The sequence below is a fragment of the Cygnus olor genome, chromosome 4, assembly GCF_009769625.2.
Source record: "Cygnus olor isolate bCygOlo1 chromosome 4, bCygOlo1.pri.v2, whole genome shotgun sequence".
Lineage (NCBI taxonomy): Eukaryota > Metazoa > Chordata > Aves > Anseriformes > Anatidae > Cygnus > Cygnus olor.
The window spans coordinates 34,955,145-34,967,576 of record NC_049172.1 but is presented as its reverse complement, the minus strand read 5'-3'; the positions used below and the strand labels follow the sequence as shown (position 1 = coordinate 34,967,576).

At 34.3% G+C, this 12,432-nt stretch overlaps 1 protein-coding gene across 3 annotated transcripts in view; it reads right to left on the bottom strand.

Moving 5' to 3' along the window:
* Positions 1 to 12,432, bottom strand: part of TTC29 (tetratricopeptide repeat domain 29) — a 132,117-nt gene that overhangs the window by 81,213 nt on the left and 38,472 nt on the right. For all 3 annotated transcript variants that reach the window (XM_040556625.1, XM_040556626.1, XM_040556624.1), the window contains one exon: positions 107 to 319. In XM_040556625.1, the coding sequence (XP_040412559.1) occupies positions 107 to 319 (213 nt within the window). The remainder of the gene's footprint in view (positions 1 to 106; positions 320 to 12,432) is intronic.

The following is a 12,432-nucleotide window of genomic DNA, read 5'->3' as shown; positions in this document are numbered from 1 at the left end:
AAGGAAATAATCACTCAGTTGAACACTTAACACTTCCTACTTCAATCTTGGGAAAATCAGGGCATGCACATCAAATAGAGGAACGGGAAAGTTATTCTACACCTACCTTCTTTTGCCATTCTGAAAGCTTTTCTTAGCATTTTGATGGCCTGTTCTTGTTCTTTGTTTTCTAGCATTTTGTCTGCTAGTAATGTATAAATTCTCCAAAGGTGCTCACATGCCAGTGAATTGTAAGTACGGCCTGTCTCATCCTTCCATGTTGAGCCCTCTGTTAATTGATAAAATGCTTCAAAATGCTCAGCAGCCTTCATGACATGACCTGAAAAATGTGACTCATAATTACAATCAGTGTAATCAACATTTTGAGAAGTTATTAGTGTATAATCATTTTATCACTAGAAAGTAAATCGCATCCCAATCATTTCACAGATTTTTCAGAAATCTTCAATGTCTAACTATATCTAAGGTGCTGGAACATACTGCCAAATTTCAGTTACCAGTAATATTGTAATTTAAACTTTTCACATTTTAAAATAGCTTTTCTTTGTAGATTCAAAATGTTGAAGGTCTATGATCCCAAGGGTATTAAGACAGAATTTTCTAGAAAACACATCCATTATAGATGCATGAAGACAGCCTTTGTGGATCCCAAATTAAAAAAAAAAAAAAAAATAAATCAGATGTATGCATAAACAGTCACGGCTCAATCTGTTCCTCAAGTTTCCTTTTCCATAAAGGAAACCTGTTGCAATGTGGAAAACAGAGGTATCAAAACTGTGGAAAAGAACCTTTATTTAAATAAATGAATTGATAAAAGACAAAGCAATACAAAGAAATTTATTCAAGGATTATTAGTAGGCCAACTCTGGTGAGTCTATGCTGTAAGATTACTGGAAGGGCATGAACCACTAACACATTAAGTATTGAGCCTAGAGTAACACACTTTAAGGTCTTCAAATGTAAGCTACTCAAACATCTTTAAGGAGAAAGTTAAATTCACTTGAACATGCAATTAGTTCCTCCCTCCCTTGCTAGCTTCAGCTAGCTTTTTACATGCAGTCTAGGAGATATCCAGGCTTTCTGGACAGTGGAAATTCAAAGCCCCTTGAAAGAACATCTTTTTTTTCCTTATACATAAGGAAACAAGGTTAGAGGAAAACTAGTAGAAAGCAGGTAAGCTAAGACCATTAGCATACAAAATACATTCTGGACACAGTACCTTGTTTTACAAAGGATGTTCTATAGCAAGGGAGAATTGTGAAGGTAACCCTTCTTTCATCAATTTATGTGTGTGAGAGAGAGAAGAGAGAGAAGAGAGAGAGAGAGAGAGAGAGAGAGAGAGAGAGAGAGAGAGAGAGAGAGAGAGAGATGGAGGAGTTATGTCCCATGGATAATCAATATATCAATTATTATTTCTATTAAAAGCTGAAACAGGCAATTAACTAAGTTTGCTTAGATGTGCTTGCAGTTAACACCTCCTCTGAAACATGATCTGTAAAAAATGGGTACTGTTTTGCAGACTTTTTACAGTGCTTGCATTCAAAGTACAAAAAGAACTGTTAAAGAATTGAGAACGAAGGATCGAAGCAGGATCCTGTTTTCTATTTGTATGAAAGGAAGGGAAAGCAGTTCAGAGAATGACCTGCTTTAAGCATTGTAAGGCAAAACAAGGCTAGTTCCCCAGGCCTCCAGCCAACCCAACAGTGCTCAAGAGTGAAGTGCCAGTTGAAAGGGAGGACATCCTACAGCCGGCCTTACTCGGTTCCACCACAGCAGAGGACAGGTTTTGAAGAGATGGCCCAAGATATTGGAAAAAGTCTTACTGCCACAGTAGGTACAAGACCCTGTAAACTGACAGGAAAACATGTATATATTTTTTCTAAAATATCACATACTTGACATAACACTGAACAAACAGAAATGCAAAGTGAAATTATCATGACCAAAACCAGTTTAGTTTAAGGATTGAGTGCTGGTAGATGGAACAGGAAATGGAGATGCAGATGTGCAAAACCCAAATCACTTTTCATTCTAAAGAAACTTCCAAATTTTATTTGGGTTTCTGCCTATCCAGATAACTTCTTAGGGGAAGTCCAACTCAGAAATCAACAGAATTGCAGTTATCCAGGTTGCTAAACACAGATCTTAGATACTAACTGAAGAAACTGGTATTGGTTTTCTAACAAAGAATGGGAAGATAAGTTTAAGTTTAACAGGTTGATCTAGCATTCTATCCACTTGGATACTCACAAGGATAAGAGTCCTCCTTGAAATTCTCCCCACAGTCTACAAACCAACGGATTGTCTTTTCCAAAGGATATAGCCATGCATTTATGTGGTCTAGTTTTACTACACCTGTAAAGGATTCTCTAGAATAAAAGAGTTTAATTCATGTATAACTCAAAAACTTCTAGTAAGAATGGGAAATAGCAAACAAATGAATGGTATGAACTGGACACACAATTTGAAACTGAACAGAGTATCTGAGTTTCTCCTAAGACACTTAAATATAAACTCTTAGACGGACATTCATGTTAACTACATGTGCATCCCTCAGAACTATTGTTTAGATTGTCAGGATGATCAGATATGGTAATTCCTATCCATGCTCCCTCATTTGCAACATCCCCTTGAGAAAGTTTGTCAGTTTGGAAATTGAACTCATATATTCCATGTACCCCATAGTTCTTAAGAGTTGGCCTAACCATAAGAGCTTTGAGCTGGCATCCTTTTTGCCAGATCTCAATGAAAACTCTTTAGAGAACAACCCATCTACATCAAGCTTCAAAATACAGAAGTAGTATATTCTTTCTGGTAGCACTCAAATGGAACTAAATTAAAATACTTCATTGAACTACCCATAAAGACTGTGAAGTAAAAACCAACACATTCTGGTCACAAAAATGCCAAAAAGATGATGACAAGGAAAAAAAAAAAAAAGCTAATTTAAAAAATATTTGCTAAAACAAGGGAGGGATGGAATTCCTGACCTGAAAGCCCTTACACAGATGGAAATTTGCTGACTGAAGGCTCTTTCAAGAAATACTAGCAATTTGCAACCTGCAGACCTCTCAAATTTGTGGAAGGTAAAACATTTTAGATATCAAAATTCATTTCTCCATCAAAATCACCTGAAATCCCTTTTTCTCATTGACAAATGACATACCATACTATTTACTTAATCAATAATATTTATGTGAACCTCAAATGCTTGTGGAAAGATAATGTCTTCAGGGGGATGGCAGGTTTATTTACTCTGATGAGTTGGTTCAGTCGGAATTGCTCTGGCCAGTGCATTCTGATTTTTAAACTCTTAACTATTGTAACTGTTAGGCACAGGCAGAGGTGGATGCTGTCTAAACATTTTGAAAAGCATTTCTGAGAATAAGAAAAAAAATAATCTGAGCAGTGACAACATAGAGTTTTAAATAGCTTTTGTTGTTAATTGAAAAAAAAAAGCATAAAGAAAAATTAGAAGAAAAACAATGAGTAGGAAACTAATTTGAAATAGTCTGTAGAATTATATCCTTTATATTTCTAAGAATTCAAAGAGAACATACAAAATTGCTTCTAGGAAATCCGTATTTGAAAATTCTACTTGCAAAATCTGACAGAAAGGAGTATAACTATTTCCAGTTAACAACATTAACAGCAATTACATATTTATTCTTCCCACTGCCACACAGAAATTAGCTCAGTGCATACTAAATGGAGGTTAAGAATCTTTGATACCTCTTCCAGCTTTATAAAAGGAATCGTAAAGCAGAAATGAAACTCCTACAACATGTACACTACCACTAGTAAAGTGTTATAGTTCAATGGAACTCAGGGCATAACAAAAGAAACCCTATCTGAAATAGTTTAATCATATATGGTAGGTAAACATTGTCATAATATAATTTTGTGAGTAAAGAATCAGTTTTAAACAATTATATCAAAATGATATAATTGACAAAGACATGACTCAGCCAGTAACGTATCAAATTTTGGAAATGATGCTCATCTTCACAGCAACTATGTATGCATGAACAAAGATTTGTGCTATGGCTTTCATTGAACTTAGTTGCTTAGACGTCAAAAAATAGATCTATTAATTCAAACAAAAGAACTCAATGTAATTTTGTAAATACTGAAGAGAAACATTTTCATATTATCTGAAACTTCTTTTATAATTCCTCTTCCAAAAACCTACTCCAAAGTATACATTTGTTATATCAAAATAGATATTTTGGGGAAATTTCAACCAAAATGGTGACTTCTATTTTGCCCTTTTTTTTTTTTTTTGAGTAGAAAGATTGACTAGATATTAACACAAATGGGTTTAAATGTGAAGCTGCCATAAAAGCAGGCACATAAATGTAATTCTCCCAGCCGCTATTTTGATGCACATTTTTGATTCCATGAATATTTTATGAAATGGCCCAAACTAAAGCCATATAACATTCCTGCATTACTGATGCTTGCGCCCGTAAGCTACAAACATTAGAGGCATGATTGAGTGCATTAAAATGAACTCATTCAGCAGTGCATTGATTACTTGAAGGAGGGAAGAAAAAAAAAAAAAAGAGTTACTCCCACTTAAGAACACAGCACACAAACCTGAAGTTTTCAGTATAGAAATTAAAGATAGCAGATTTGAATAATATGGTATTGAATAAATAAATTCAGTGCAAAACTGTCTAGAGTTCTTTATACACAATTCTGACATTAATTAGGTGAGATGTTAATTAGGTCCACAGATTGCTTCCAGTAGTGAACAGGTAATTTAAAATGTCACAATCTGCAAAATGCAGTGACTGACCTGTTCCAGCTCCATGCCTCAGCAGTACTGAAAGTACCTAATGATTTCCTTTTCTACCAGCTTGTACATTTACCAATGAAAATAATGCCACAGAAACAATTGCATAAAAAAGTGACAGGCCTGTTAGGTACATTTCTTCAACAGCACTGGTGTATGCAGAAAGCACATTTAATTCTAAATTGTAGACATTTGTTGAGGACTTTAGAAAACATTCCACTTCAGCTTAAAACAACAACCAAAAGGAACAATAAAGCTTTACATATATATTGCAGTATATTTTAGTCTAGAAGTAGGACATCTTTTGTAATCATTTCTTTCAACCATACTGTGTGGACATAAAATCTGCTTGAAGCAACAGATAATGGTAGCAAAAAGAAAAGGAAAAAATGTTATTACCATTTAAAAAGATACAGGTTTACATTTCATTTTAACTGCGTGAACTATTTGTATTATTTTTATTTCCGACATTCAGTTATGATAACTATGTTAGCACTATTCAGACTGAAATAGTTAAAAATCTTGCAGTTTCCAATGTAAGCCTCTATCTACAGAGTTTATAAATCTTCAATACGCACTGGGCAGTCAAACAAAAAACCTCACAATAACCAGAAAAGCAAGTTCTCATTCAGTAAATAGCTGAACCACCCTGGACTCCTGAGGTCAAGTTAATTGTACGGAAGTCACTAGAACTGATCTTAGATGCAAACCCCAAGTTTATATAGCAATCAGCAACAGCAAGACAAAATTATGAAAAAGATTTAGGATAAAACTTTTCCATAGTTCTGCAAGGTCCCTCTAAAACACAACTGATCATCAGATATAAATCAAGGAGAGCACTTTTAATATAAATAGTTATTGTCATCTACTATACAGGAGTTGACAACATTGTTTAGAAAGATGCCACAGAGATTTTTAGCAAAATGACATAGGCAGTTAATAAGAATACTGTAATGAACATGCTTGCTCATCACAGCATATCCTGACCAATTTCCCACTTTGACAATACACCAGTAGCATAACTCTACTTATATAGAGTATAATGTACTCCCCAGAGCATATAAGAGGCTCTAGGTCAACTGAAAGCTTGCCAGAGCAGTAGGAAGCTTGAGGCTTGGAAGGAAGGAGATAGGAGGAAAGCTGAGCACCACACAGCCTGGGATATGGCATTGGTGTACTGAGACTGCAATGCAACAAGATGGTATTTTATGCTCACCTGCCCGGGCCAAGAACTGCTGGGCTAACCCTTGGTATTGCAATATAAAATAAATAAATAAATAAATAAAATATATATATATAAAATTTCTGCTGACACTAGTTAAGCAACTATCTGTTGTCCAAAAGGAAAAATAAAACCACAGGAATCCAGTAATCTAGTGAGAGCTACATCACTGTGTATAGTGATACCGTATGTATCACTCTAACAGATCCATGTCCTTCTTATTCTGGTGCTCCTGGAGCTAAACACATTACTCCAGGTGGCATCTTACAAGAGCAGAGTAGAGACAATCACTTATTGTACTGTATTACAGCACATCATCAACATAAGATATTAAAAATGCTTTAAAAATATGTTGTTTAAAGAATTTTTTAAGGGACGCCTCATAAACTAGGGATACCACTACTTTCAGTGTCTGCTTGCCTGTCTGTCCCTAATCCCTTCCCCTGGTTCTGCTACAAAGGCTGCAGACAAGGAAGGGATTCCCATGTGCAGCTGAAACAACAGCTGCTTTGGGGATAGTTTACTGTGGACCAGCAAGAGGAAAAACTGGATTAACTGAAGGGCACATTAACAGATGAAGAATTGCTGTGAAAAAACTTCTTGTTCTTAAAAGAAAGCATGGGAAGTACAGGAGGAACAGGCACTCTTGCAGAGGAGCCCAGAACAAATATCCTTCTCTTGCCTTTCTTTCACTTACTACACCAAATTAGAGAATTTTGTACCCTCAACATTCTTGGTTAGCTCCAGGCCTTCTTAAGTTGCCTCTGGCTCTACATAAACCTTTCTAATATTTTCTCTAAGAGACATACTGCTACTTCTCTAGACCTATTGCCACAACTCACAGTAAGTCTACAAAGAAAATCTGGTGTCAATTACATGATTTCTCCTGAAAATGTATGTGCACACAGCTTGCATGTACTTCACAGAGTGGGACAAAACCGACAACATATGGACACGCATGAAAGACTATGATAAATCAAAGAGTGATTTTACACTAAATGTAATTCTTAAATGACTCCAGAAGTTAGAAACACATCTGTAAATACTTTCTTACTATCTGAACCACTTTATTTCACTGATTTTTCCTTTTACTTTAGACTTACTTAGCTGTGGAAAGAATACTGCTTTGGGCATTTTCACAGAAGTTTAGGTCTGAGATGAAATCTAGGATCTCTGAAGACTTTGCAACACTAACTGTACGTACTCTTCCAAGACCAATGCCCAAATTCAGGGGAAAAAAAGAAGAAAAAAAAGAGAACAGGTCATATATGAGAATTCTACTAACTCTTCTGTTACACATCCATGTTCAAAGGAACCAACATAGCAAATTTTGTTTTACGATTAAAATTCCTTTAACTTTTTAGGTTAACATATTCTATGAAAGCAGCATTTGTCAAATGCCGCCTTCTGACTTGATTGTACATAAACAAATACTATTTGATATAAATCAACTGTAATCTAGAGGAGAACTTTGCAGACACAGTACTGAACAGCAGCAGAGTACTGTTCAGTGTACCCCTTTTAAGAGAATTCTTGCTTCCTGGTAACATTCAAGACTTCTTTTTCATACTTGCAAAGCATCAACAAAGTGCTTCCTACCTACAGAGGCTATATAAAATGCAAAGTAAATTCAGAAAGCTCACAATTTAGGGCTCCAGCCTCTGACTACAAGCAAGCCTACATTCAAGCGAGATGTTTGAACTTCATGTTTCACAAATATTTCAGTGTTCATATGCAGGTACCAAACGCAGAGAGAGGAGAGAGGTGAAAATGCAATGATGAATAGTGAAATATGACAAGTTTTGCAGTTTTATTTTTCAGGGAAAAATTATTTATTTTTCATTTTTTTTATTTTAATTTTTTAAGGTTGATATAACCAAATGAAAACAAGTTATATCATTGTTTATATATCCTCCAAGGATGTATGATCATTATCTTTTAAATACAGAAGGTGGCACTGAAGCAGATTAGTTTCATTTGAAATTGCATTTTTGCTAACACATATCAAATGCTTACCTCAGTTTAAATAATTTTTTTAGTGATTAGGGTTTATTCAGATTCTACCCCTACTCCACTTACTTTCCACAGCATCCAGTTATAAACTTAATATCAGATGCAATGCTCCAGCACCAGAGCTGTTGTGCAGATAATCTACTTCAAAAGGATGCTTGGAGTAGCAAGGTTGGACTAATGACCTCCTGAGGTCCCTTTCCACTTGATTTATTATATGATTCTCTGAAGAGTAAGATATATTTTTATTAATAGTTCCGTAATGTTTGTTTTACATATGAATTCTACACATTACTGATAATGGCTGTGGAAATGCAGTCCCATTGACAATAGCTTTACTCCAATCAGCTCTCAGTTCCACAGAGAAGGCACCTCTGGAAATAGCATCTCCTCTATCAGTTACTAAAAGGAAACACTCCTTCAGGAAAGTTTATCTAATATGATGACAACTGCAGATTCAGCTGTCCAACACCTTGCAAAGCTTTGAAGAAATAAAAGTTTAAAAAAAAAGTTAGTGAGTGGGCAGCTTTGAATGAAGCTTCATTTCAGAACTACTCATTAAGCAGTAAATAATTAAAATACCTGGAAAAGACAGGTAAAATACAAGCAGAAATGTCAGTAATAGACATGAAAGAGAAGAATTAAAAAAGCAAAGAAATAATTCATTTGAAGTTTTAATAAAGTTTCATTTGCAGTCTTGTTTAAAGATATATCAGACTTTAGGGATGTAACCTAATTACATTTTTATTCTAAGTTCTATTCAAAGACCTTGGACTTTGAATCTTTAACACAGATGAAACATTGTATAATTTACTCATGGCTATCAATACTTTAAAAAGTTCTCTTCATTAGATGCCATAGTCTTATGAACATGCACATAAAGCAAACAGGACAACATTTGATACAACAAACTTTAATAAAGGATATGATTCTTATTGATATGTATATATAAACAATTAATGAGTGCTACACATTATATTCAAGTGCACATAAAATGTTTTTTCTAAAATATTTCTGATAGGATATCTTTCAATTTTCAATGTAAACAACAGTAATACTTTTTTTTGAGTAATTTTAGGAACTATTTGAATTGAACTTTACAGTCACCAAATACCTAAGAACACTTTTTTTTTTTTTTGCATATGTGATAGAATTTCTATGGAAAACACAAATTACACAGATTAGAATTAGCACTATTGCAATGCTATGAATATTTTGAAAAGCTTTTCATTACAAAGAATACAGATTTGTCCCTAGGTGTTACATCAAAACAGAAAGATTCTCCATTTGAAGAATTAGCATAGGCACATGGTAGTGTTGGTGAAAGGATTTAGCAAACCTGTTTTTTTTTCCTAATGTAAAGAATATTATTAGACACAATGAAGTGGTAATACACATTGATTTAAATCAACTGATGGAGAAGCATGAAGACATTTTCACAGTATTAATTTTCAGAAGTGAAAATAGGAACCCTGCAGAACTCTCACTGAGTTTTGTTACTCAAAACATCTTCATTGCCTACCAACACTTCTTAAAAAATTAATAAAAATTATTTGAAGAATATTTTTTGATCAATTCAGCAGGCCCTTTTTGCTTTCACGTTGTGTCTTCAGAAGCTTTTTTCAGACTTTCTTAAGAGTATACTAATTTGAATTGAAAACACACAATTTCTATAACATCAATTTAAAACAGTACCTGCCAATTCAACACTAGTAACAATCGTGTAATAATAAGATGTCATTTATCTGGGAACTACATTCTGTACTTGCACAAGGATGAGCTCAATTAATTAAGCCTTTTAAATCTGTCCTTCCCAAGAATCTATCTGGATTTATGGCTGCTTCTGTCTGCCACTGACTGACAGAGAAAAGCATTGTATCTGAAGACTTGATCTCCTAGTAATTTTCTACTTAAAACATTTTAATTATTTACTTATATTTATTTATACATTTATTTTTATTTTTTTCCTAGCTAACTTATGCATTCCATTCTTAAGCAATCAGAAAAAAATATAACTGCTTTATAGTGCAAATGCAGAATAACAGAAATTATGGTCAGTTTATATGGTGAAAAGTAAATGTTAGAAGTGTTTAAAATGGTCAAACTGGACATGCAGAACTCTATTTCCATTAAGGAAACACTTCTTTATAAAGTTCCCTAACGCAGAGACTCTTTTTAAGTGTATGTTTCTACATAAGCTCAAAGATAAAATTTAGCAATGGGTATATGCAGCCAAAGGTACAGGATTTTGGGACCTGTGAATAAGTTTTCAGATCTGAGCTATTTGTCAAGTCCTTTTTCTGAAAAAATTGTTTGGAATCAATCTTAGAAATTAGCAATCTGGGATACGCAACTGGAGTGGGGGATATCATGTCAGATTGATGGTATTTGGTTACTACTGGATGTGGTTTGTTATGTAAAGAAGAACTAAAAGCACAGATAAACATGCTATGTGACTTCTACAGAACAAACACTACAAAAAGACATTTTTACTTAGTCTACAAAGGAAACAAGTCTATGTGATAATCCTGTCCCCCAAGTGGATTTGGAATGAACTTCACCTTCATTTGTTAAGAGTTGGTAAGACGTCCACAGCAGTCAACAGCACATCCACGTAAATCTTTCAGTTTATCACAGCACACACTGAATCCTACCAAGCGCAGGTGTTACAGAAGCAAAAAGGAAGTGGTATTGTATAAACACAGAACAAAAAGTTGGTTCCGGCCTCAAAGGATATACAGTCTAAATCTCTAGATCTAACATTCACCTTATTTAGACCACTGTCATATTTTGACCAGCACTCAGGCTCCCTATAATAATAATAATAATAATAATAAAAAGTACATTGGCATTTGTATCTTTAAATCCCCTTACTCTTTTTGGTCAAAACTATGAGACATCCCAATATAAAGATAAAGAAAGAAGAAAGGAAATTATGAGACTAATCTCTTCTCAAAAATCACAATTTGGCCTTCCTTACAAAAAGGAAACCCTAACACAGATGCAAGGATAGATGAAACGAAAAAGGCCTTTATTAGCTGAGCTGCAGCTTTGACTTTTGAATCTGAAAAAAGAAACGTGATCCATTTTAGGTTTCCCTCCTCCAGTGTCAGACCTGTACTTCTGAATACAACAGTATGGACCTCTAGATACTGGCTTTACACCCTACAGTGGAAACACAGCATTAAATACACAGGTTGGCTAGTTTATCAGATGCAGCAATATTGTTATCAGTAACAGTTCTGCACTCTATGTGTAGTGAAGAAATTTATCACTTCATAAATGTTGTCCCACTGGTTTATTTTATTTACCAGCCATTTCTAATTTTGTAATTGGATGGTAAAGGTGCACTTTTCATTTCTACATTATACAGCACAATGAAGATTTGCTGTTTAAATGGACTTGGCAGACCTGCAATACAGACAATGGTATATAGTTATATTAATGTAGAAGGTGCATGTGAGCCATCCATCCCCTGGGTGAATTTTATTCTGGATATCCTTAGGAATCTCCTAGCAAAATATTATATAATATTATGATAATCATATGATAATATAATTAAAACAAATTCACAAAAATTACTCAAAAAAGCATGAGAATTTTCAGAAGCAACTTTATTTTTTTTATTTTTTATTTTTTTTAAAGTCTAAATATAAATTATTTCTGCCTGAAGGCAAACCAGTTGGGGAAATTCTGCTTAAATGGGCATATTTCCTCTGCATAGATACTCATGAACATATGCTGAGTTTCCCTCAATTATTTACACATTACATTTTTTAATTGAAAAGCACTTGCCAAAAACAATTAAAAACATGAAATCAACAATTACTTAGCAATGGATTAAATAGGGCCTGCTAAGAACAAGAAACAGTCAGTTTAGATATTTTATGTTCCAAAGCAAAAAGATGCCAGGAACTGACTTCAATTTGTTGTTTACCAAATAAACTCAGTAATTAGTACTTAAACTTCAAAAGCTTGAATCAAATGTCCATTAAACTCAAAAGGAATCTTTCCACCAACTTTTGCAATGCCTTGATTAAAACCTTTAGTTTCGATGACAGGTAGAATCCTAATCCTTGATCTTAATCCAGATCTTGAAAGTCTGTAAGAACCCCATTTTTTTCCACAACAAATTAATTATTAATTCCCTTGTGTTCAGTAGGCCTTTCCACCAGAAAAGTCTCTATCAAATCTTAATACATAAAATAGACTGTATTTATTAGGTCCAATTCATTTTTTGGGGGGTGTGGGAGGTGTGGGTGCAGGGGGAGATGAGAAATGCTCAGCTCTAGCATAGCATTGCCCTGACTGAACACCAATGGGAGCTTAACATTGCTTATAATTAAGGCAGAAATGGATCAAGACTGAACACTTAAAAAACCTCTACTAATTTGCAGAACAC